General features: G+C 36.2%; 1 protein-coding gene across 3 annotated transcripts in view; it reads left to right on the top strand.

Moving 5' to 3' along the window:
- FGF14 (fibroblast growth factor 14) overlaps positions 1-21,667 on the top strand; it is a 703,287-nt gene extending 681,620 nt beyond the window's left edge. For 2 of the 3 annotated variants that reach the window (XM_011933848.1, XM_011933851.1), the window contains exons 4-5: positions 16,152-16,350; positions 19,568-21,667. In XM_011933848.1, coding sequence (XP_011789238.1) covers positions 16,152-16,350; positions 19,568-19,704 — 336 coding nt within the window. In that variant the 3' untranslated portion in view covers positions 19,705-21,667. The remainder of the gene's footprint in view (positions 1-16,151; positions 16,351-19,567) is intronic. The other variant, XM_011933850.1, reaches the window with a different exon arrangement.
- The last annotated feature ends 1,742 nt before the right edge of the window (positions 21,668-23,409 follow it).

The following is a 23,409-nucleotide window of genomic DNA, read 5'->3' as shown; positions in this document are numbered from 1 at the left end:
ACAACACAAGACAAGACAAACATGGTGGCCGCCCCGAACGACAAGCTCCGCTTTATTTTATACCATCATTTGTGGAATGTTACCAAGTCACAAGACACATTGTTGTTTTTCTGACCTTTCCCTGACTTTCAGGATTTTCAAGATGTTTACACATAAAGAAGCCCCCAAGGTCTGCCGTTTGCAGCTGGCTCCTTTGTCCTCCCTGCAAACAGGGAAGGAACACCCTGCTTCTTTTGCAAGAGCAGGACTTGTCGGGAATGGCCTGCTTCGTTTGCAAGAGCAGGACTTATCGGGGACGTCTCGTTTGAGAGCATGTAGTCCTCTACATTCATTTATTTTTATTTTTATTTTAAGTTCTGGGATACATGGATAGAACGTGCAGGTTTGTTACATAGGTATACATGTGCCATGGTGGTTTGATGCACCTACCAACCAGTCTTCTAGGTTTTAAGCCCTGCATGCATTAGGTATTTGTCCTAATTACATGGATGAAGCTGGAAACCATCATTCTCAGCAAACTAGCACAGGAAGAGAAAACCAAACACTGCATGTTCTCACTCATAAGTGGGAGTTGAATAACGAGAACACATGGACACAGGGAGGGGAACATCACACACTGGGGCCTGATGGGGGTTAGGGGACAACTACATTCATATGTATTGATCTCTAACTCCAGCCACTTCCTGACCCCTCACCTGATTTAGTTTTCTTTCTCTGCATTTTTCTATTATCCTTAAAAGTGTAGTGCTTCAGGGACCACTTGTTCCCCTAGGGACAGGCTCAGGGCAGCTATGTAAAAAGGTGTGCTGATACTTGCTGATTTACTTTCAATTTTTCCCCTTAGGGGGCCTGCCTTTTAGTTGGCCTTTTTAGTTGCAGCAGCAAATTGGACTGACCAAGAGAATAGAAGAACTAATCTATGAAACCAGATCTGAAAGTTTACACAATTTAATTTGGAAAGCTAAATGTGCCAAGAATAGAATCAAAGTATACAGAATAATAAAAGGCAGGGAAGTGCTCTGATGGAATTCTTTTTCTTCTTCTTCTTTTTTTTTTTTTTTTACTGTAATAAAATGTGAACATAACAACGATTTTTAAAGGTTCAGATGAATTTGTAAATGGTGGATTTGCCATTGCCATCAGTAAGAACCATATCTCCTATATTATCCTGAAACAGTTAAGAAGTTTACTTCAGCAGGGTTTTTGTGGTCTTTTACCGATATGTTTAATGGATTCACTGACAAGCAATAGAATGGTTTCCTATGGAAATAACGTTTTTGTTTACTGCTCACCATTAGTAAGCTGATAGTCTCCTACTATAGTACTGCTCATGAGAGAAAGCTTTTGCAGATTGTTTGATTGATTGATTGATTGATTGATTGATTTTGAGATAGAGTCTTGCCCTGTCTGCCAGGCTGGAGTGCAATGGTGTGATCTCAGCGCACTGCAACCTCCGCCTCCCTGGTTCAAGCAAGTCTTCTGCTTCACCCTCCTATATAGCTGGGATTTCAGGCACCCGCCACCATGCCCAGCTAAGTTTTGTATTTTTAGTAGAGACGGGGTTTCACCATGTTGGTTCATGAGGTTAGGTCTTGAACTCCTAACCTCAGGTGATCCACCTGCCTCAGTCTCCCAAAGTGCTGGTATTACAGGTTGCATCCAACTGGGAAGTCTATCATGGCCATTGTCCTCTTAGGTTTTAGTGGTGATGTGGGAACCACTTTGCTTACTGACTGGGGACTTTTACAAAACATAAAACCATAAGAAATTTAAGGAACTTTTCCCCTCAAATTCCAGTCCTTTATCTTTCAACTTTATTTGCTCTGCAACTAACAATATGTGATTTGTCTTTGTTATAGGAATGCATGAAGATTTCGGAAGTAATTTGACACAGAAAAAAAAATACATACCCACCAAAAAATGAAAATAAAAAAACAGGTTACTAAGGAAAAACTTAAACATGCAACATTGTGGAAAATTACCCTATAGATATTTGAAATGATATTCTGTAAAAGGACAGAAAGCACCCTGGAAACTTACGTTATACACTTACGCTTTATTTTGCCCAAGAATACAATACTGCAATATTTGACCTTTCAGAAGCAGCAATGAACATGGACCAAATGTCATCCAGTTCCACAAGCTAGAAACCTGCACACTGCTTGACACTGTTCCCTCCCCTGCCATATACAATTACATAGTGCTGACCTTCTGACCTCCTAAATATTTCTCCAATCGGCCGTGTTTTGCCCACCTCCACTGCCAATGTCTTTGCTCATGCAACTGTTATGTTATTTTTTTTCCTGTTACTATAATGGACAAACCAGAATTCTTATATCAAAATTGGCTCTCTTTTAGGCTTCACATTTTGGCCAGAGAAGCCTTTCCAAATTTGTACCTGCGTGTGACATGCTCCGGCTTAAAACTTTTAATGTCTTCCCATTGCTTTTAGAGAACGATGAAAACCCTTAATGTGACCACTGGTTTCACTCATGCCTAATACCCAAATCCCAAATCCTACTACTCTCTGGTCACATTCTGCATTCTGATTTCATTGTTTTCTCTTTTTCTTTTCAAATGCCTTGTCTCTCCTCCTGTCCCAGGCTCTTTGTATATTATATCACCCTTTCCCGGAATATTCTTCACCCTGCTCTTAGTCTAGTTAACTCATACTGGTGTTTCACATCTCAGTTCAGAATTCAATGCTTTTCCTTCCCACCCAAGCTAGGCCAGATTTATCTATGTGATCTCATAGACATCATTCCTTTTCTTATAACAACCTTTCTTAACTTGTAATAATACGATCATCAGTGTAAACATTTGTCTCTCTTATTAGACTGTATACTCCAAAAGATGATAAACTATGTCAACTTTTCCTTATTCTAACCTCTCAAGATCAAGAACAGTGACTGCTAAATACTAGGATCTCACGAAATATTTACTGAATAAGTGAATGCATGAATTTTAGACATCATTAAGTAAAGAATAGATGGAAATTTGTTTCCATGTGTTCACAGTACTCAAAAATTGTAATTTGTTATTTAAAATCTGGTAGACAAAATTTAGTATTTGTAATGGCATATATACATACCATTACAGTGGGGGGGTGTATATACATATATATGTACACGTGTATATATATGTACAGATATATGTATATACACACATGCTGTTAAAGTGTGAGACTATGAGGTGGGAAGAATCATCTTTGTAATTGGTACACATGCACACACCTATATATAGATAGATAGATATACACACACACGCATATAAACATACCAAATGGCATGTATATATACACACACACATAATACATATATACACCAATTGGTATATACACACACACCGCAATTGGTGTATGTGTGTGTGTATATATGTGTGTGTTTACAAATATATTGATTACAAATATTATGATTACAATTACAAATATGATTCTCCCCACGTTATAGTCTCACACTTTCAGCTAACAACCTGGAAAGTAAGACAATATAATTCATTAATTTCTATAACATTTCATAATATAATACGAAAATTCACTGCTGATTTCTAGAGTACAAAGTCTATAGCGTAGTGAACTTTCATGGCTCCAGCTTTATCTAGTTAGAGTTACTTAACCCACAGGTTGACATTCTCCCCTCCTCAGGGGCTCTCTTTCCCCAGAAGGTATCGCCTCTTTTCTTGCTTTCCTGGCCTCCCTCTTCAGTGTTTCATGTTTGTCCTTTTGTGTTAACCTTTGGAATTATCAAACAAGTTGTTGCCAGAATCTGGGGACTCATGGCCGATGTGTTCTCAGCTAATAAAGCAAAACCAAGAGAAAATAATCCTCAGCATTGCATTTCAGAACTATGTGGGCTTCCTTTGTATTCCACAAATTCAGTGTTGGTGATTAATTTCCTCATATCCCAGTAAGATGATTTATTTGGTGCCCTCGGGAAAAAATTCAACCCCTTTTATCTGTTTTGTATTTTCAACATTGTAATCATTAATAAATATTTACTAAGTAGCAGCATGGTGTAGGTGAAATATCACATGGGTAGAAATAAATGCATCTTAATCCATTATGTCCTCTAAGACACAATATCATCAGCTATGACATGGAGGTGGTGCTGTTTTTCTTCTTAAAGCATCTTTTACAACATTATTGTATCAAATTTAGTATACACGAATAGTCTTTGAAAATCATAAGGCTCAAGCAGAAATTATTATTATTTGAAGAATACAGTATTTTAGGAGAATTGTAGAACCTGCTTATATTTCCTTCATTTTTCTATGAAAGCTTTCATTTTAAAGGTTGGCTAAACAGGTATTTTTGATCCTTTTGTTTCATTTCTATTTATGTAAATAAGTGGTTTTGATTGGGTATGTTCTCATTAGGAAAAGTTTACAACATATATGCTTAATATAAAAATGTTCGATATAAAAGTCTAATTTCAAATGAGGTTGAAAGAGAAAAAAGTAGAAAAATCTTATATACGCATGTAGACATAGGCCTAAGGAGAGAAGCATATGGAATAGCAAGAATATTATTAAAATACAATTCAAATAGTTAAGTGTAGGAAAAAATGTGATGGAAACAAGTGGATTTTTATTCATAGACTCCAGCAGAGTAAAAATCACAAATTTTTTTTTTCCAAACTATGTCATTTTGTATTCAATTATTCAAGACAGAACAGGCAGAGAAGTACAAGGAAATGAAAGAAAATATTGATAAAGGAAGATAAAGTAACCAGACTAGATTTTGATAGGCTATAGCAAGACATAAAATTGATATATTCTAACTACATAAACTAACATACTCCATTTTTTGCACAGTAAATTCTATTCTTGTTCTGGCTAACAAAAATTCTGTTGGAGTAAATTAAAACTATGATCCTATCACTTTTTTGTTGGACATAAGAGAACTAAATGTTTTCCATAACATTTGTTCCACTCAGGAGTATCTTTCTTCACCTCACTCCCATGATAATCGCCACCATTAAAACTGTTATTACTAAGAACACAGGTTTTTGTTGTCTTTTTCCAGATTCTTGGAGTCTCTTGATTATGCAGTAATTTCTTAAATTATGCCTCCCTTTATCTTTCCTCTGTTTTTGGTATATGTAATATCTAACAAATCTAGACCAGGTAGACGGTCCACACCAGGTCATATCCTAGGCCCAACCCAATGCTTATAAGGTTAAAATAACGAAATAAGATTAAAAAATAGAATAGTCACTAAGACTGATAACTTTTAGAAATAATTTATCTAAACAAATTAAATAATCTTTAAAAATCTCATGGTTGCCGTTGCTGTTGTTAAGCCACATTTCCCTCTTTGATTTCCTTTTAGAACTGTGTTGGTTTGAGAACTGGTATAATTGGTGATTTAGAGTTAAAGCTGTAGACTCAGGTTGGCATTAGAACCTGCTCTGCCACTTACTAACTATGCAAACTCTCATCAAGATATTCAACTGCAACATCACATTCTGTTAAAAGGAATGCAATGAGGTAATGTGTGCAAAGCCTTTAGCATAGTGGTTGTCTTAGACCGATAAGTAAGTAAATATTAACCATCACTAATTCTCACCTTAACTCTCTTTTAATTAGATGTAATGTATATTCATATCCAAACCCATGTATAATAGAGCAGTGGCCCTCAGACTACATGTAGTGAAGGACAGTACTTTTATTAATTGCCAATCTTTTGTAGAAAGATAATATCATAAAATACAGTAAAATTCAATTAATAGGAAATGTAAAAATACACAAAATATAAGCCCAGAGATTTTATTGTTATATTTGACACATATAAAAAACACTCTGTTAAATTTCTATAGAAGTTTATAAATATTTTCATGTAATTTCTGTATTTGCTTTATTGCAGAGGGGAAATAAAATCTGTAGACAGGCACAGGTTCCTTGATCATACTTCCACTATGAAGAGTGGATATTTTATTATTTTTCTTTTGAATAAGATAACCCTGTTTCTAAAATACTCAAATGTTCATTGATATGGTTATGTATATATACACTTATGTATACACACGTAACAATACATACACACATATATATATTTGGCTTAATGTGATATTTGTGTTACAACAAAAGTACGAATCACTGAGTCTTAAGTGTCCTTGAAATGGAGGATGAGGCGAAACTGACCATCTGGCTTTGAGCTATCACTAATCTCTACTTTGATGCCTGAGTATTTGTCAAACAAAGAAATGTCTTGCGTATTACTGTGTATATTTGTTCTCTGGTGACATTATTTACTCAGATAACCCAGAAATGTTTAAAAAACTCATGGCAGCAATTTCTCTTGATTTTGTTACATATGTACAGTTTGATTTCTTTCACATAAAGCGATATCAGGTTTACATTTTTCTTTTAGGCGATGTAATAAGGTAGTAAGTTAGTATATTACCCTACACATGCCCAAAAAGTGTACCTTTGAGAAGCTAATGTATGACTAAACATGTCTGATCTTAGAGCTCAATTTTTACTCATACCACCACCCACTATGACACCCTCATCCCATTCTACCCCTTAGGGAGTTAATAACAGCAAGGAGCTTTTTTTTTTTTTTTTTCCCTAGGTGGATAATTGGCAATCGAGGGAAGCCAATCCAATTTCTATTTTTTTCAATGTTTCTTTAATTCATCAGTGAGGAGGAAAAGGTGGATACAGGTTGCATGAAGAGGAGGAAAGATTCATTTTGAGTACCCATAAATTTTTTGGTACTTTCTTAAAAGCTCTTCTTAAAATATGCTTCTTTTTCTTTACCTTTTTCCTCCTTATAATTATATTTGTTGCCTCTAAGAGATGTGTCACCTCTGCTAGGGTGATAGGCTATATAATTCCTTGCTGCTTTCATCTATATATTTTTTAATCTGTAGGTATAGAGGTAGATAAAAATCAGCAGCATAAAATACATATTTTCCATGTTTAGTTGAATGAGTGATTCAGTGAAATTGATAATTATACATATCAGTTATCAACCGTCTAATGAACAACCACAAAACCTGACATGAAACAATAAGTGTTTGTATATGCTTGTGAAACTAAGACCAAGTGGGCCTTGGCTAGGTAGCTCTGTAGGTCTCAGCAGGACTTGATCACCTCTAGGAATAGGTTAGTTTTGATTGAATCAGCCTGGCTCTGCTCCCCTCTGTCTCTCCTCCAGCCAGAGTAGCCCAGGCATACACTCTCATGGCAGTGAGGAGGCACAGAGAGAGGGCAATCCCAGTTGCACAAGCACTTGTTAAGCCTCTACTTTCTTTATCTTTGTTCATAGTAAGAGAATGCTGCAAATTACATGGCAAAGGTCATTGGTTGGGAGGAGGAGGATGAAGAGTTAGAACCATTTTTGCAACTGATCACATATCTTAAAAAGTAAATTCTTTCAGTTGAACAATATGATAAATGAGTAGGAATAGTTAAATAATTATATTTATCTTGATGAAAGTAATGTACTTGGGCAAGTTACTTAAACCTTCTGTGCCTCGGTTTCTTCAGTTCTAAAATGGGGATAATAATAGTGTCATCCCATAGGATTATGGTGAGGGTTAAATTAGTTGATTATGTTGTGTGTAGAGCAGTGCTTAATATGGAAATATGCATAATTTAAGTGTTAACTGTAGTTAGTAACATCATTATTATTGTTAATATTGAGGCAACACAGTTGAACACTGACAAATGTGTACAAATGATATATGGTTGTATTAATACTTTCTTGAGCATATTTATTTTGTGAATTTTTCGCTAATATTTATAGCACTAGTGCCATCTGTTCATCTTACAAGGATTATTATTTTAGGAGTTTATACATGTGTATATTCCAGAGAAAAAGATTTTACATTATAGAACAAGTTTGGACATATTTTTATTTATAATCTTAAAATGTCTTACTTATAGACATAAATAGCACAGATTTTTGTTTCCATTTTCTTGCTTTTATAAATTTTGTACTAATGTTAAGAAATGGTAGCAAGCTTATGACTAATGTCAATTTAATTGATATTTCTTAAAATGTAATTGTTAATTGATTTGTTCTATGTAGCAATGAGAATATATGCCAGTGCATCCCAATTTTAATGTGCAGACAGTCACGTGGGACCTTGTTAAAATGCAAATCCTGATTCTGTAGGTCTGGGGCAGGCCTGGGATTCTGCATTTCAAACAAGCTTCCGGGTGATGAAGTTGCTACTGGTCCCTGAATACCACATTTTAAGTGTACGTGCACACACACACACACACACATATCTCCTTATGTATATTTAAAAATTATGCACACACATATAATACATATTTTAAAATATATAATACATATTTATATTGAATAAGTGAAACATTAAATCGAATTATTTTATATTTAGTTATTAAAATAAATGTTATAAAATATGTAATAAACATAATGAAACATATAATACTTAATAAATTATTGTATGTAATGATGTGTTAATCTCTAAATGTTGAGAAATATCTTTACTGCCAAAAAGTGCTTTAATTTTCAATTTTGTTTCCCTGGAAACTACTTAAGAAACAGAATTTGGTCCTATAAATACAAGTTGCTGTTGAGACTGCTTTGTTGGTAGAAATATACTTAAATTCCCTGGGTCCTGTAATTAGGATAAAAGTTCTCTTTTTTTTTTTTTTTTTTTAGACAGAGTCTTGCTCTGTCGCGGGGCTGGAATACAGTGGCATGATCTCAGCTCACTGCAACCTCTGCCTCCCAGGTTCAAGTCTCCCAAGTAGCTGGGACTACAGGCACGCACCACCACACCCAGCTAATTTTGGTATTTATATTAGAGACAGGGTTTCACCATGTTGGCCAGGATGGTCTCCATCTCTTGACCTCATGATTTGCCTCCCTCTGCCTCCCAAAGTGCTGGGATTACAGGCGTGAGCCACCGCGCCCTGCCAAAAGTTGTCCCTTAAACTCACACATAATTATGCTTTTGTTTGAGGTACACACACAACCACGTCACTCATTATTTTCCTCCTGGGGGCATTAGTTGTGCACAGCCCAATATTATAAATATTCAACTACATACAACTTTATGTAAATAAAGTACATTAGTCAACTTAATTTTCTGCTTTTGAGTGTTAACTACAAATATTTTGTTTCAACTTCAGGACTGTAAAATCTTTCTAAAAGCTTGCAATATTCTTTTCTTTCTAAGTCATCTGAAGAGTGGTCTGCCTTTTTGTTTTAAAGAAGTGGTCAGTGTCAGAACAGTAGCATTAAAGGATACAATTGATTTCAAAACTGTAAAAGATGAAAGAGATTGGGATAAATCTCTCCTGACCTCAGGATAAACTCTAGTAGATCAAATCTCCAAACAGTAGAAAAGGGAAGAAAAAACATTGAGAATTCAGATTAAGTGGATCTGAACATGGGAATTCCCATCTAAAGGTATGTCCAATTAAGTTGAAATCTGTTAAGAATAATTAAATAACAGCCTCCTTCATGGTGACAGTCAACATTTGAGTTGCACTTTCAAACTCAATTTACATTGTCAATATAACTACAGATTACAACTTAATTTCTAGTTCACAAATTATTTTTCACCTCTCTTATTTGATATTTGTAAGAACTCTTTGTTATTTAATATTATACTAAAAGTAAGAACTTGGACTTGGAGACCTCCTCCTCCTTTAAGTTGAAGCCTCCTCTGAGGAGAGATACTCCGAAGGAGTCCAGAATAAGGGTCCTTATTGAGCTGTTAATGGGAGGGGACTGAATTTTGGGATGACTCTGGAATACAGAGGTTAGTAAAGTATTAGTAGCTATTATTTGTCATGTATTTATTATGTACTATTGAGAGACAGGACTAGCTGGATTTCCTAGGCGGACTAAGAATCCCTAAGCCTAGCTGGGAAGGTGACCGCGTCCACCTTTAAACACCGGACTTGCAACTTAGCTCACACCCCACCAATCAGAGAGCTCACTAAAACGCTAATTAGGCAAAAAGAGGAAGTGAAGAAATAGCCAATCATCTATCGCCTGAGAGCACAGCAGGAGATATAAACCCAGGCATTCCAGCCAGCAAAGGCTACCCTCTTTGGGTCCCCTCCCTTTGTGTGGAAGCTCTGCTTTCACTCTATTACATCTTGCAACTGCACTCTCTTCTGGTCCATGTTTGTTACGGCTGGGGCTTTCGCTTGCTGTCCACCACTGTTGTTTGCCGCAGTCGCAGACCCATTGCTGACTTCCATCCCTCTGGATCCGGCAGGGTGTCAGCTGTGCTTCTGATCCAGCAGGCACGCACTGCCGCTCCCAATCGGGCTAAAGGCTCGCCATTGTTCCTGCACGGCTAAGTGCCTGGGTTCCTCCTAATCGAGCTGAACACTAGTCACTGGTTCCAGGGTTTTCTTCTGTGACCCATGGCTTCTGCTAGAGTTATAACACTCACCACATGGCCCAAGATTCCATTCCTTGGAATCCATGAGGCCAAGAACCCCAGGTCAGAGAACACGAGGCTTGCCACCATCTTGGCAGCTCTGGGAGCAAGGACTCCCCCAGTAACACTATTTGCTACTATGTATCGAATATCATTTCTCTGTTTCCTCTTTTTAAGTTATTTTGGAATTGCCTGGTAATCTAAAAAATGTTGTGAATGTGTTCAGAATGCCTCTTTTATAGTTTTCCCTTAAATGGTGGTGGTGGACAAACTTGAAGACATTAACAAAAACATCATTTTCATTTAGTCTTAGATAACACCAAGATGACACAGTAAGTGGAGTTAGTGGGCTAATTCCTAATGGAACCCTGGGCACATAACAGAACGTAAAGGCTTTTCCAAGGATGAAACATTGGTGAAGCTTCTCCTTCAGGTTGTATATGTTTGCGTGTGTGAAAATATGTACAATCCAAGTTTAACTTGGGAATGCTTAGCTCCTTAGGAATTTGCTGTTGGGTTAATAACTCTTCCCTCAATTACCTAGGTTGAAAAGTCCTCACATTTTACCTTAGATCAGGATTGGCAAACTTTTGGCAAAGTACCATATAGTAAACATTTTAGGTTTTCTGAGCCATAAAGATCTTTCTCGGCCACTCAGCTCTGAAATTTGTAGTGTAAATGCAGACACAGACAATATATAAACAAAGGAAAGTGCCTGTTTTCCAATGAAACCTTATTTACAAAAACAGGTGAAAATTGCGTTTGGCCTGAGAGCCAGTTTGCTGGACAACTGGATTAGATTCTCAAGGTCACTTTCAATTCTGAGGTTATGGTTTTGCCAGATTATCAGAGTTATTCATTCCTCATGAGTTATGGAAGGAGAGCTCCTTTCATCCTGAAACCAGAAGTCTCTCTTTGTACATGCAAATGGCCCATCAGGGTATTTTCCTAAACAAAGGCATTTCCCTCAGAAGAGGAATTCTGCTGCTACTGTTAAGATAATAAGTACACCACAGATGGTGCTTTCATTTCAAAAACAACCACAACATAAAAAAGATATAACATTTCTGTTTAATTATTGCATTTCTCTATGCTATGACTTGATGATTTAGTTTGGCAGTGGTGCAAATTAATATTCCAGCTTCTGCCGGAACTCATCTGTTGTTGATTTTGTTGTTGTGGTGGTGGTGATGGTTCTAAACATAGGCAGGAGGCAAGGTGAGAAAAAGATACATCAAACTTCTTATCGATCTCGTTTTGGCAGATTCAAAGAGTTTATATTTAAGCCTAAATTTAAAAAAGCATTTTCATATTATCACTGCCAGTTTTAGAGTGTTTCACTGGCACAATAATTGTATTATCCAACTGTATAGGAACTATCAATTAGACGAGGACTGCTTTGAGAAGGAAAGTAGGGCTCCTCTTTCTTTGGTTCTTTGGTTCTTGCTGCTTTGCACTGGGGTCTCATATTGAAGGCTCACAGGCTTCCCCGTGGCCCCTTGACCCACTCAATGTTGAAAAACAAAAACTAAGAAATAGTTGCCAATGTTAAAAAGAGATTATATGTAGAAACTTACATTTCTCACTTCCTTTGAAAAATCAGATCTTCTAAAGATCTAAGGTTTTTATTTTCACAGGAGAACAATGTGAGGGAGAGCTGCTTTTTGAAAAAATCATTGCTTCTACCACCGTCTTCATCTCCTCACCACAGCGCCTGAGTCAGAGGCCATTTGTCCTCATTACGGTGCCATGGTCATGCCAGCTTGCCTCACTCCTGTATCTGCCTGGTCATTCGAGGCATTTGAGTTGGTGGCCCGTGCTGTGCACATTATTCCCTGGAGATTACAATTACAATTACAATTATTTCCATCAATTACAATTATTTCCTATTGGACTTTAAGTAGTTCTACCTATTGGACATTTTCATTGCAATCTGTCTTCCTAAAGCATACTGCAGGATGGAAGCACAAAGTGTGACTGTGCAATTACTCTCAAGAGCATTTCTGTTTATGTTGGTCAGTGTCACTTTTTTAGGTCCCTTATAAGGAAGTACCTTTGAAAAGTTCATGCCAAGAAACTTTTCATTTTCAAAAAGGAAAATATTTTCTTTCTTGAATAATTTTTATGACATATAGTCTTTCTCTTTTTGTCCTGGCTACCAGAAAGTTCAGAAGTCAGTGTGTCATAATCCTGGTAATATTTCTCCCCTTACTTTTTGTGTGTTCTGGTTCTCTATTTATAATATTAATACTAACTGTTAACGTGAACACACACATACTCAGGTTCATCTTGTGAGAGATTAGGGTTGAAAACATCAGTACAGACATGTTCTTAACTTTTCGAAATCATCCTCCACACTGCCAACAGATTTGTATTTATAAAATACGAATCAGGCCATGTTATTGTTCCCTTACATATTCAGGAATTCAACATGTCTTCCTCTCACTTATAAGAGATCTAATTTGTTTACTAGAGTGTCCAAGACCCCTTATTACATTTCTCAAACCTATCTTCCCATTCACAGCATTCTCCAATTCTGTCCCACAAAGCCTGTATCTCAATGATGAACTACTTACAGTTCTCCAAATGTACCAGGCCATTTCCTACCTCTTGCCTTTCACAATACCGTTTACTCCCCATATAATCACTCTAGTATTTTATAGATAAGTCGCTCATAACAAATATTATATTGTTCTGTCATTTTTCCATGAAATGTATGACTACTCTTATTTATCTTGGTATATTTTGTGCTGAATCCAATATTTTGTGTAAAACTGTTTTCATTGACTAATTGTGTAGCTGACTTTTGATTTGGTGAGATTTTCACAGAATTGAAGTAACTGATCAGGATACATTTTTGACTATAAATAGGGAGGAACTTTTAAAGAATAATTATTGAGTGCTTACTGTATACCGAGTTCTCTTCTAAATGTGTAATATGTATTTATGCACTCAATCACCCTAACTACCTTATTGCCCTATGATTTTTGTCCTCATGTTAGAGATGAGGAAACTGAAGCCCAGAGAGAGTGAGTAATTTCCCCAAGAATACACAGCTAGTAAGGAGTGGGGTCAGGGTTGAATCCTACGGTCTGCCTCCACAGGTGATGTTTATCTGCTCCATTGCTTCCCATTTACATGTTGAAAGTATATCACTGATGACACCCAATAGCAACTAACCTCAACTTCCATCGGTTCTATTGGTTCTACAGGAAACGCTGGGGTTATTTGAGACTTCAATATTGGAGGAACAGATTAACTTCTCAAAAAGTCTTGAGAAAATGTATTAGACAATAACATCTTTGAATGTAACATGTGCATGTGTGTGTGCATTAATTATTTAGCCTCAAACAAGAAGGCTGAAAATATACCAGTCTCCACTATCACAAGCAACTGAAGGCAGTAGTTCTCAGTTGTGGAAGACAGAAAGAATCACCTATCTGTGAAGTCACAGGCACAGCTCACAGAAAGGTGTTGTGGAATTGACTTCCTTAAAGGAGTCCTAGGATGCGAACATTTCATCTGAAAAGGTGTAGTGTCAGAAGTCCTTAAGGTATCCACCGAGAATAAATTGCTTCCTCTACATCAAGCATTTTTTCTCTTTCATATTCAACATAGTGGATTCAGAATGGAGCCAATACATCCCTAAGTTGCTGATGGTGTTGCAAGCACCGTTCATCATGTTTTGGACATTAAGGCAGTGATGATTAGAAGGGAATCCTGTGGACCTACGTTTCTGGTGTTTGTAGCAACAGGATGAGCATCAGTGAGCCAGGTTCTGGGCAGAGACACCTGAAGCCCAGGAGGCAGAGCCAGGTTCCTCTGACTTCCACTAAGTTACTCACTAGGTCGGCTCTTACCATCTCACTCATAGCTGATTTTGAGATAGGTTTTTAACTAGTAAACAATATGCTTAGATGCCGTGGCCTGTCTCAGTAAAAAGACAAGTGAAATGCCAAAGTCTAATCCTTTTGTTTTAGAAGGTATAGTTTCAACCAATATATTTATTAGTCTCTTGGGGAGAAGCCAGATTTATAGCTTTCCATTTTGTTTTACTCACCATAAATGCATGAACATGTACTGTTTTACCAATCTTTTTTTTCTGGTGCATGGCCTGGACATTAACTCAGTGAGACTCTCATTTATTAGTGAGAAAACTAATAGGAGGACATTTGGAGGTGCAGAACTCAGTGGAAAGCCAGAGCATTTATTTGGATGGGGTCTTATTCTAATCTGAGGTGGCATCATCAAGAAGAAATAAAGATCTACATAAATTGCTCCAGGAGAGGGCTAAATCTGTCATTTGGCTATTGCAATTTCATCAAATTGATCATTGTAACTGTCATCTTTGTCTGTGTCTTGAAAAGCATCTGCCACTAACAAAGCCTGTTCCCCTTGTAAAACTATTAGCTCTCAGTGAATTAAAGTTATGTAGCACACTGAATAAATTGTCTCCTGCATGAGACAGCATTTGATAATTCACACTTTTATGGGAAACATTGAAAGGAAATTTCTCCATGACATTAGGTCATGTTCCTAATTACAGTTAGTATAAAGTCAAGCTGTTCAAGTTTTAGTTTTTGGCCCCTAAGGAATATTTTTCAGAATGGGTATACAACATTTTTAGAAGAAAAACAAAAGTTAATATTTTCTGCAATAATAAAATCTATTGAAGAAAAATGAAAACTTTGTGTATATTTTTTAGTCCAGTGGCATTTTTAAAAAGATCAAGGACAGTAAGGATCTATTTTCCATCTATATTTATATACATATAGAATAGCACAGTGTTAGACCTATTTAAAACTAGCTAAGTGTCTTTCATGGTCTATAACCAGACAGGTTGAATTTCAAATTTTAATAGAGGAGTATCAAAAATGCATATGTAGATTGTACCATTATCACTTTTTTATTAATGTTGCATGGGATTATATTCATTATTATTCATCCCAAAGTAAGAAGTATATAAAAATCAGCTATGAATATTTCTGACATTAATAATAGTTGTAAAGTAGCAAGCTTTGTGCTGCTCATCAATTAATGTTTATTGAGCATAGTAGTATTTAACAAACTGTATGCTTTCCGAAAATGCTGGGTGGTTTTCAGTTGGAGCAGCTTTTGATGTTTATCTTCAAGAGTTCAAGGTTTGGAGCCCCATTGAATTATTTTCAGCTCCTGTCACTATGACCAGCTAACATGACACCTGACCTCATCTGGCTATACAACAATAGCTCTAGTGGCTGGCAAGTAAGCCAGCTGATTGTCATGGTTTTAGTTTGAGGTTTCAGTTTGTTCCTTTGGAAGTAAAATGCATCACCCTATGATTTCAGTGATCCAAGGAACAACTGGCAACTGTTGAGTATCGTATCCCTGTTCCTATGGAAACATGTAAAATGGATTATAAAATATCTGAAATGTGTATTTTATCTGGTTCACTTTATTGTGAATATCTGATGCTACTTTAATGATCCCTTTCTGATTACACTCTGGTTGAATTGTCTTCTGTTTAAGTTAAATCTTTCGTTTGCTCATGTCTTCTGTTTTCTTATGATATACTTTTGCTTCTGTATATTCTCAATAGTAGCAGATTCTTCTCAATGTATTGTATATTTAAAAAATGTATAGACAATTATTGTGGCAGGAAGGGGTATATCCGGTCCTCCATGCCAAGGGACTCTTTCACCATGCTGGGAAATGTTCTAAAGAATGAATAGAATGTATAGTGAAGATCAAGTTCCTTCCTCTAACCTTTGTTTCCTTTTCTCTCCACAGGAACTTTTTACCCCTGAATGCAAGTTTAAAGAATCTGTTTTTGAAAATTATTATGTAATCTACTCATCCATGCTGTACAGACAACAGGAATCTGGTAGAGCCTGGTTTTTGGGATTAAATAAGGAAGGGCAAGCTATGAAAGGGAACAGAGTAAAGAAAACCAAACCAGCAGCTCATTTTCTACCCAAGCCATTGGAAGGTGAGTATTATGTATGCATTATTATTACCCAGACTTATTACACATTTTATTTTTCAAATTGATAGGTCTACCAAGGCTATAAGAAACCCTCACAAATGCTGGAAATGTCATTTATTTTGGTCTGGGTGATGTTTGCACAGATGCCTACTTAAGTTACTCATTTAGAATTTGTGCCTCTTATATACTTTACCGTATTTGCATATGTATGTGTACCAGGAAAAATTTCTTCTCTGCCACCTCCAATGTCTCAAATCCTCACTGCTGCAGCCACTCTAACGCTTAATTTAATTAATTTAAAACAATTTTAAATATGTAATGACACAAACCTGTGATAAGTGTATTAGAAAAAGATAATAAGTATATTAGAAAAAAATAAGTTTTGTGTGTGGAATCAAAAGTATTTTCCATTTTGATATTATCTAGGTGAAAGTAATTACTTACTTGTGAATTATTATAATTAGAGAAAATTAAGAGATAATAGCTTGAGTCTAAAAAAAACTTGCTGATGTTACACATCTGCTTTCAAATTGTATAATTCTTCACTGTATACAGTTGTAGCATTACTTCTTTTACTAAAATAATTTATCCACATTCATTTGTGTACAGGAAGGGGTATATCTGGTCATCCATGCCAAATGAATGGAAACTTCACATTTACTTCAATCAGATACCCAAAGAGCAGGTTACAAAGTTTTTTTAATTAATCAACAACATCTGCACCTCTCTCATTAATTATTCTACCAAAAGTGTCATTTACTTTTATCTATGTAACATTTGAGAATTACAAAAATATTTGATTTTAGGCTATTCACATGTGTTTTCTATTCAAGTACTTTTGTTTACTCTTTTGCAGAAGATCAGATCTACAATAACTCAGTAAATATTTTAAGCTAGCTTGGACAGCTCATTTTTCTTTTTGTGTTTTATTCCTACAGGAAAGACTTAGCCATCAAGAGAAAATGCATATTGTTTTCCTAATGCATATTCTCTATATTGAAATAAAAAAATTAAAAAATTTGAACAGTCAATTCTTCATCATCTGTGAGTGTATAATTAAGTTTCAGTTTGCCTAAATACAGAAAATCACTCTTGTTGGCTAATACTACTTTTATAATTTCAGTGATGTTGACTTACTGTCACTCTTAATTTTATTTTTCTGTAGAACAATTTATTGAAACCGAAACAGCCACCAGGGCCTATGTAGGAAAAGACAAATTATTCCAGAGTCTGTAATATGAGTGAATTATTCTCAGTATATAGTGGATCATAAGGATGATTAGAATAGAAAGAAGTTAGAGGATTTCCCTGTACCTCCCAAAAAACACATCAATGATACACTTTCATTGTTTTAAATAAATTTTGATAACATTGGACTCACCAATATTTAAATGCAAAGAAAAAATGTAAAAATAAGGCCACAGATGCTCTAACAAGACCATGGTTTATTTGCCACCTTGCTTTATCTCTTTTCACTTATTTTATGTTTTGTTAACAGTGAAGAATTGACTAGATTTTTAGAACCTTACCTTTTAGCTGCATAAATGTAACAAAACCCAAAAGGGCTGTTATGTCATTTAACCGAGGTAAAATTTGGGAACCAGTTATTTTGCATATCCCATAGAAAATATCTGAGACAATAATGATGTAGTATAGAATGGTATTTGGTGTTTCACTCATGTGTTTAATTGTTATGCGTATATGAGTGTTTTGTGTGTGTATATATACATATATATATATGAGTAAAGAGAGAAACAATAGTTTTCATGATTTCAAAAAATTAGAAGTACTCTAAAAAGAGTAAAGGGGGTAGGTACTATAATGACAGAGGTTATCACGTTGTTTACTTGATAAAGAAAAATTAATTTCAAACTTTCAAAACCCATACCGAGTATCAATTATGTTATTGGAAATGTTAGGACGAATTAAGTATCTGGTTGATTATTGGTACTCTAGGGCATTCATATCTTTGACACAACTTCACTACATAGAAAATCAAGGTCAATGCTTCATGCTTTTTCTCCTAATTTAATTAGTAGTAGGAGTGAGGGATTGGAATGTGCTTTCAGAATACGCATTAGTTCCTTTTGCTACCTTAGCAAGTCATTTAATAGAAGCCTTATGTACATTTGCACTTTCAAGTATGTGTGCTGATGAAAACTCATGTGCCGCATTGATACTAGTGGCCACATTCTACCCCCTTGAACATAGAGAATGCATATGGTAGTTCATCTTAACTCAACCTAAGAGCTCTTTGTAAAATACCTTCAACTTTCCAAAACCTGAAAAGCAGTTTGGGCAGCTCGAATGCACTTGTATTCCTGATGGCAGATGACTTTAATCCCTAGTTTTCCCCAAGCATTAGTCACTCTTATATGTCCTTTCCCGGGACTTCCAAAAATCATTTTCTAAAAAGCCATATGAACTACTGTGATTATGTCACCAGACACTATTTAGATAATTCCTCAGAGTTTATTCAGGTAGTTTCAGTTGCTGTCTTGCCATTCTGTTTCTGCCCCTATATCAAGTATTAGATTTTTAATAACGTAGCAGAAAATGAGGAGTTGCCTTCGGCTGCCCAAGGGTCTCTTTCCATGATTGTAGGAAATGAACATTGAAATGATAATCTCCTGAAGGCTCTGGCTTATGGGAAGAGAGTTACTTGTTATTATTTTGTGTAGCTTTGAAGTTGACACTAGTATGACTATGTTGCTTTTGAACCACATGAGAGAAAGTAATTTAATGTTCTAGGATGTAAATACCGCAGCTCGCAAAGACTGATTGAAGTGAATGAGAAGTTCAGGTGTTGACATTAGTGTGCAGTGGAAGGGAAGTATGAGTTTTCTTTTTTGAGAATTAAGTTAAATGCCTGTCATTTTCCTAGAGAGAGAGAGAGAGAGAGAGTGTGTGTGTGTGTCTTTTACATCATGGACCCACAAAGAGGTCACAGCTCCCATTTAAACCTTCTGTCCTGGACAGACATCCATGCACACTCATGTCCATGTTTTAGGTATACAGACCAGAGAATGTGAAGGGAGTACTGTCCTCTGCGGGCTGGAAATGATTGCTTTACCACAGGACTTCCTTCTCAATGTAATTGCTTTACTTCAGGGAAAACAGAGATGGGCAAACTGTAGTGGTCTGTGCATGTATGGATGGACCACTCTCACAACTAACCAAGCAATGTTTGCTTTTCCTCCTCCTTTCTTCCCATCACTAGTTGCCATGTACCGAGAACCATCTTTGCATGATGTTGGGGAAACGGTCCCGAAGCCTGGGGTGACGCCAAGTAAAAGCACAAGTGCGTCTGCAATAATGAATGGAGGCAAACCAGTCAACAAGAGTAAGACAACATAGCCAGATCCTCACAGGTGTTGTGACTTATTCGTCCTGAGCACAGTTGAGTGATTTATCCTCACCAGACATTCCTGCTCCGTGGCTGAAGAGCAGCAGGAAGTAAGCTAATGCTTACTCTTTGCTGTCTCCGAACTTCTCTGTTGCAAGTGGATAAATCTCAACCTGTTGCGCCCCCCACAACAAGAAGACACCTGGATAACCAGCTAAACTCAGACCATGGAATGCCCTACCAGATATGGAATGCCTTTTTAATATCTTTTCTGTGACTGTGACACTTCATGTGAATGACATACTTCACAAGTACACTCGATACCTTGCCTGCTGACAGCTACCCATAATCCTTTTTGAGTCCTGTTTCAGCGAAATCTATGTGTTTAAGTTCAATTTTGTAGCACACAAATAATATTGAGTAATTTCTAGTTAGACGCTGTAAACCTGTGCTATTATGGATTTCTCTTCTTCCCATTTTTACAGGGCTGCTCGCTCCACTGTCTGTGACCTTTTGCAGGGATTTTGTTCCTCTAAATCTTAAATGTTGCCGTTGGCTTAGGTCGGAGAGCAATCAGGGAATCAGGAAGCCTTCTAAACCTATTATTACAAATTGCATCTATAAAGATTAAGATTGTTGTCTCTGGCTCACACTATGGATTAAACACACATATACGCTCTGTTCAGTAGCAGATACTGTGCTCCCAAGGTTGGCATTGCCTGGGTGGGAAAATGGCTCAAACACAATCCAGGGAAGCTCTCTATGATATGTGTTTGACATCCCCCTCTAGTTTCTTTGTGTGTGTGTGTGTTTTATACATATCACAAGCTTACTGGTAATGGTAACATTTGCCTTGCCCAGCGAGCAAGACCCACTGGTTTTTGAGAAAGTGGGTCCAAAGATTTCTGTAGGCCTTGTAGGCCTGATTAAGGTTCATTTTTCATCTATTAATTCTCATTATTTGGAAAAAAAAAAAAAAAAAGGAAAACCAATAATTACAACCTACAAGAATTGCGCTACCTAAATCCATTTCAGATATACTCCATCCTGTTTTTAATGAACCAAACTTACTTAACGCCATCCCCGTTTCTGGCTGCGTTCCCCTCATACTCAGCAGAGCATGGGCAAGACGGCTGTTGTGTTCTTTCCTGCAGCAGCAATGCAAACGTTAGTTATAAATTAGACTTTAATATTTTTGGTGTTTAATGACAAGTTTTTAAACTGGACATATTAGGAAAAATATTTTTTTTAGCTCAGCATGCTGAGTCCGGTACTGTGTATTTCACCAGTACATGCCTCTAACTCAGCATTTGGGACTCCTGTTGCCCAGTGGCTGGGTTAGAGGTGCCTTGCCATGATCTCAGAATACAGTCTGTTGAATTATCCTAGATGAAAATAAAGGCAAAGCAACACATTCATCCATCAGGATTTTGGTCCATTCCATTTATTTCCTTTTGTTTTATTTTGCATTCTTAATTTCCTTTTTAATTTAATACTGTTTGAACTCTGAGCTTAGGGAAGACAACTACCAAGAAAGGCCAGGAACAGTTGACTACACAGTGAAGATTCCATGCAAAATGTTCAATACTGGATCTGAAGGGGTTCATACTAAACTGTTTGGGAATATATTTGTTAACTCTGTGTACACCTAATAAAATTCAATGTTTTCTTCTCAGAAGAGTTCATTGAGACCAAACTGAACCTCATTTATTGAAAATTATATGTGGGATCAATGTACTGGCCTCTTGTTATTCTTTCTATGTGGGAGGATGACCCAGTCATCATTTTCCCCATCTGCACTGTATTTATTGGGAAATTATTTTGTCACTGCTTTCATAAATCTTCATGACAGCCCTTGCCCAGCATTAAAAAATTCTGGCCTGCTTAGCTGATTAAAGGTTTAGTATAAATTTAACTGTTTATGCTTATTTCATTTTCATATTGGATTCTACTTGAATAAATAAGTTAGCAGAATGTTTGAGTAGATTTATTGTCAATGATGCTAAATTACAAATATAACAAAATGATTCCTTTGGTCATTTTTGATTTGGTGTTATGTCATTTTGAAATCTACTGTTTTTTAACAGGATCAGTTAAAATAACTTCCATTAACCAATTATTTTCAGAAAACATATATCCCATAATATGTGGCCAACTATGAGTAATTAACTTGTAATCCAATCAAATGGGCTTATAGACACTACTTACAGCAACACATCACACACACACACACACAGCGCAAACAGTCCCAGCTGTTTGTTTGTTACTGATAATCAGCCCTACTTGCTGGTTTCTTTGTCCCCTGCAAGTCTGTTTATTGGTTTAAATTAAGATTTATTTTTGTAAATGACTGAGAGCTATGTAAATGTGTATCTCTGTGGTGTTTTATATATGGGGTGTCTATAAGGGCATTTATCCCTATGAAGGATGTCAAATATTTTCTTCTAATATATGTTTAGACATATTGCAGAGGGGTCCTTGTTATTTGTAATTGAGTTAGGTCATTTACTTTGTGTCTGGTCTCACCTGTTGCATGGGAAGAGGACAGCACTGATGAGCTGCATGTAGTAGGTACCTGTGTATCAAGAACTGTTGGTATGTATTGCTAACTTGCATACAAAGAGTTTGTCTGCATTGTACAGTTTGTGTTTCATATCATTTGTTGTATTCACAAATACAACATATTGAATAAAATATTTATATGAAGGCATATTCAAAAACATCAAACAACTTCATGTAACAAAATGGCATTGCATCACCCACCAATATAGAGAAATGTCATGTAAATAAGTTGGTAAACTCAATTTCCCCCTTTACCATGCCAAAGAAAATTTTAGCTCTTTGACAATACCTCTCTTGCTATTTGTTTGGGATGAGACTTCGCCATATTTTCCCCTCAGAAATTAAGTTTACTGTTATTAAGTAAGTGCAATCTGTCACTACTGATGTTCCGTACAGTAAATCTGATGGAATTCATTTGTATTTAAAGACCGTGTGTTTTGTACCTCCATGTGCATATGTCCATTGTATCAAGTCTCTATAATACTCCATTCCTTCTGCATGCATATCCGGTGTGGGAGGGTTATTTCTACTGATTTGTGATAGTAGCTGATTGCTTTGCCAGTCCCTCAACAATGCTCGGAAATGTCAATTGTTTTGATATTTCAAGTGACAACATTTTTGTTTTCTAATATAAGATTGCTTTTTAAAACATTTTGCTACCACTTTACTTGGAAAAATTAGAGAAGACATGCAAATTCTCCACTCTGTGTAAAGAGCAAAATGGAACTGAGCATTATTTCATTACAAATCCTGAAGAATTTGGAGATTCCTGCTCTAAATGTTTGCTTGTCCTGAATGTTTTTGGGTAGGAGTGGCTTAAAGAGATACACAATGGGTCCAAAGGACTCCTGCTCCAGTTCTTCTAATAGTTTGCCTCTTGGGGAGCAAGCAGAGATTCTTTATCATACCTAGCCACCTGCTTAATGCTTTAAGCACTAAAAGTTATTTTTATCAGGATGAACAATATCAGATTTGGTTGTCTTTAAAAGCAAAAACCAAAAACTTCTTATTCTTTAAGTTAGATATGTATCACTTCATTTAAAATTATCCCCCTAATATTATATAGATCATTAACATTTGATACATAATCAGGAAGAGACCACATTGACTAATACCCAGTTGAGAAGAAGATGAAAAAATAATTGAATTTTTTT

This window comes from Colobus angolensis, unplaced genomic scaffold, assembly GCF_000951035.1.
Source record: "Colobus angolensis palliatus isolate OR3802 unplaced genomic scaffold, Cang.pa_1.0 Scaffold13, whole genome shotgun sequence".
Lineage (NCBI taxonomy): Eukaryota > Metazoa > Chordata > Mammalia > Primates > Cercopithecidae > Colobus > Colobus angolensis.
This window is presented reverse-complemented; position numbering and strand designations above follow the sequence as displayed.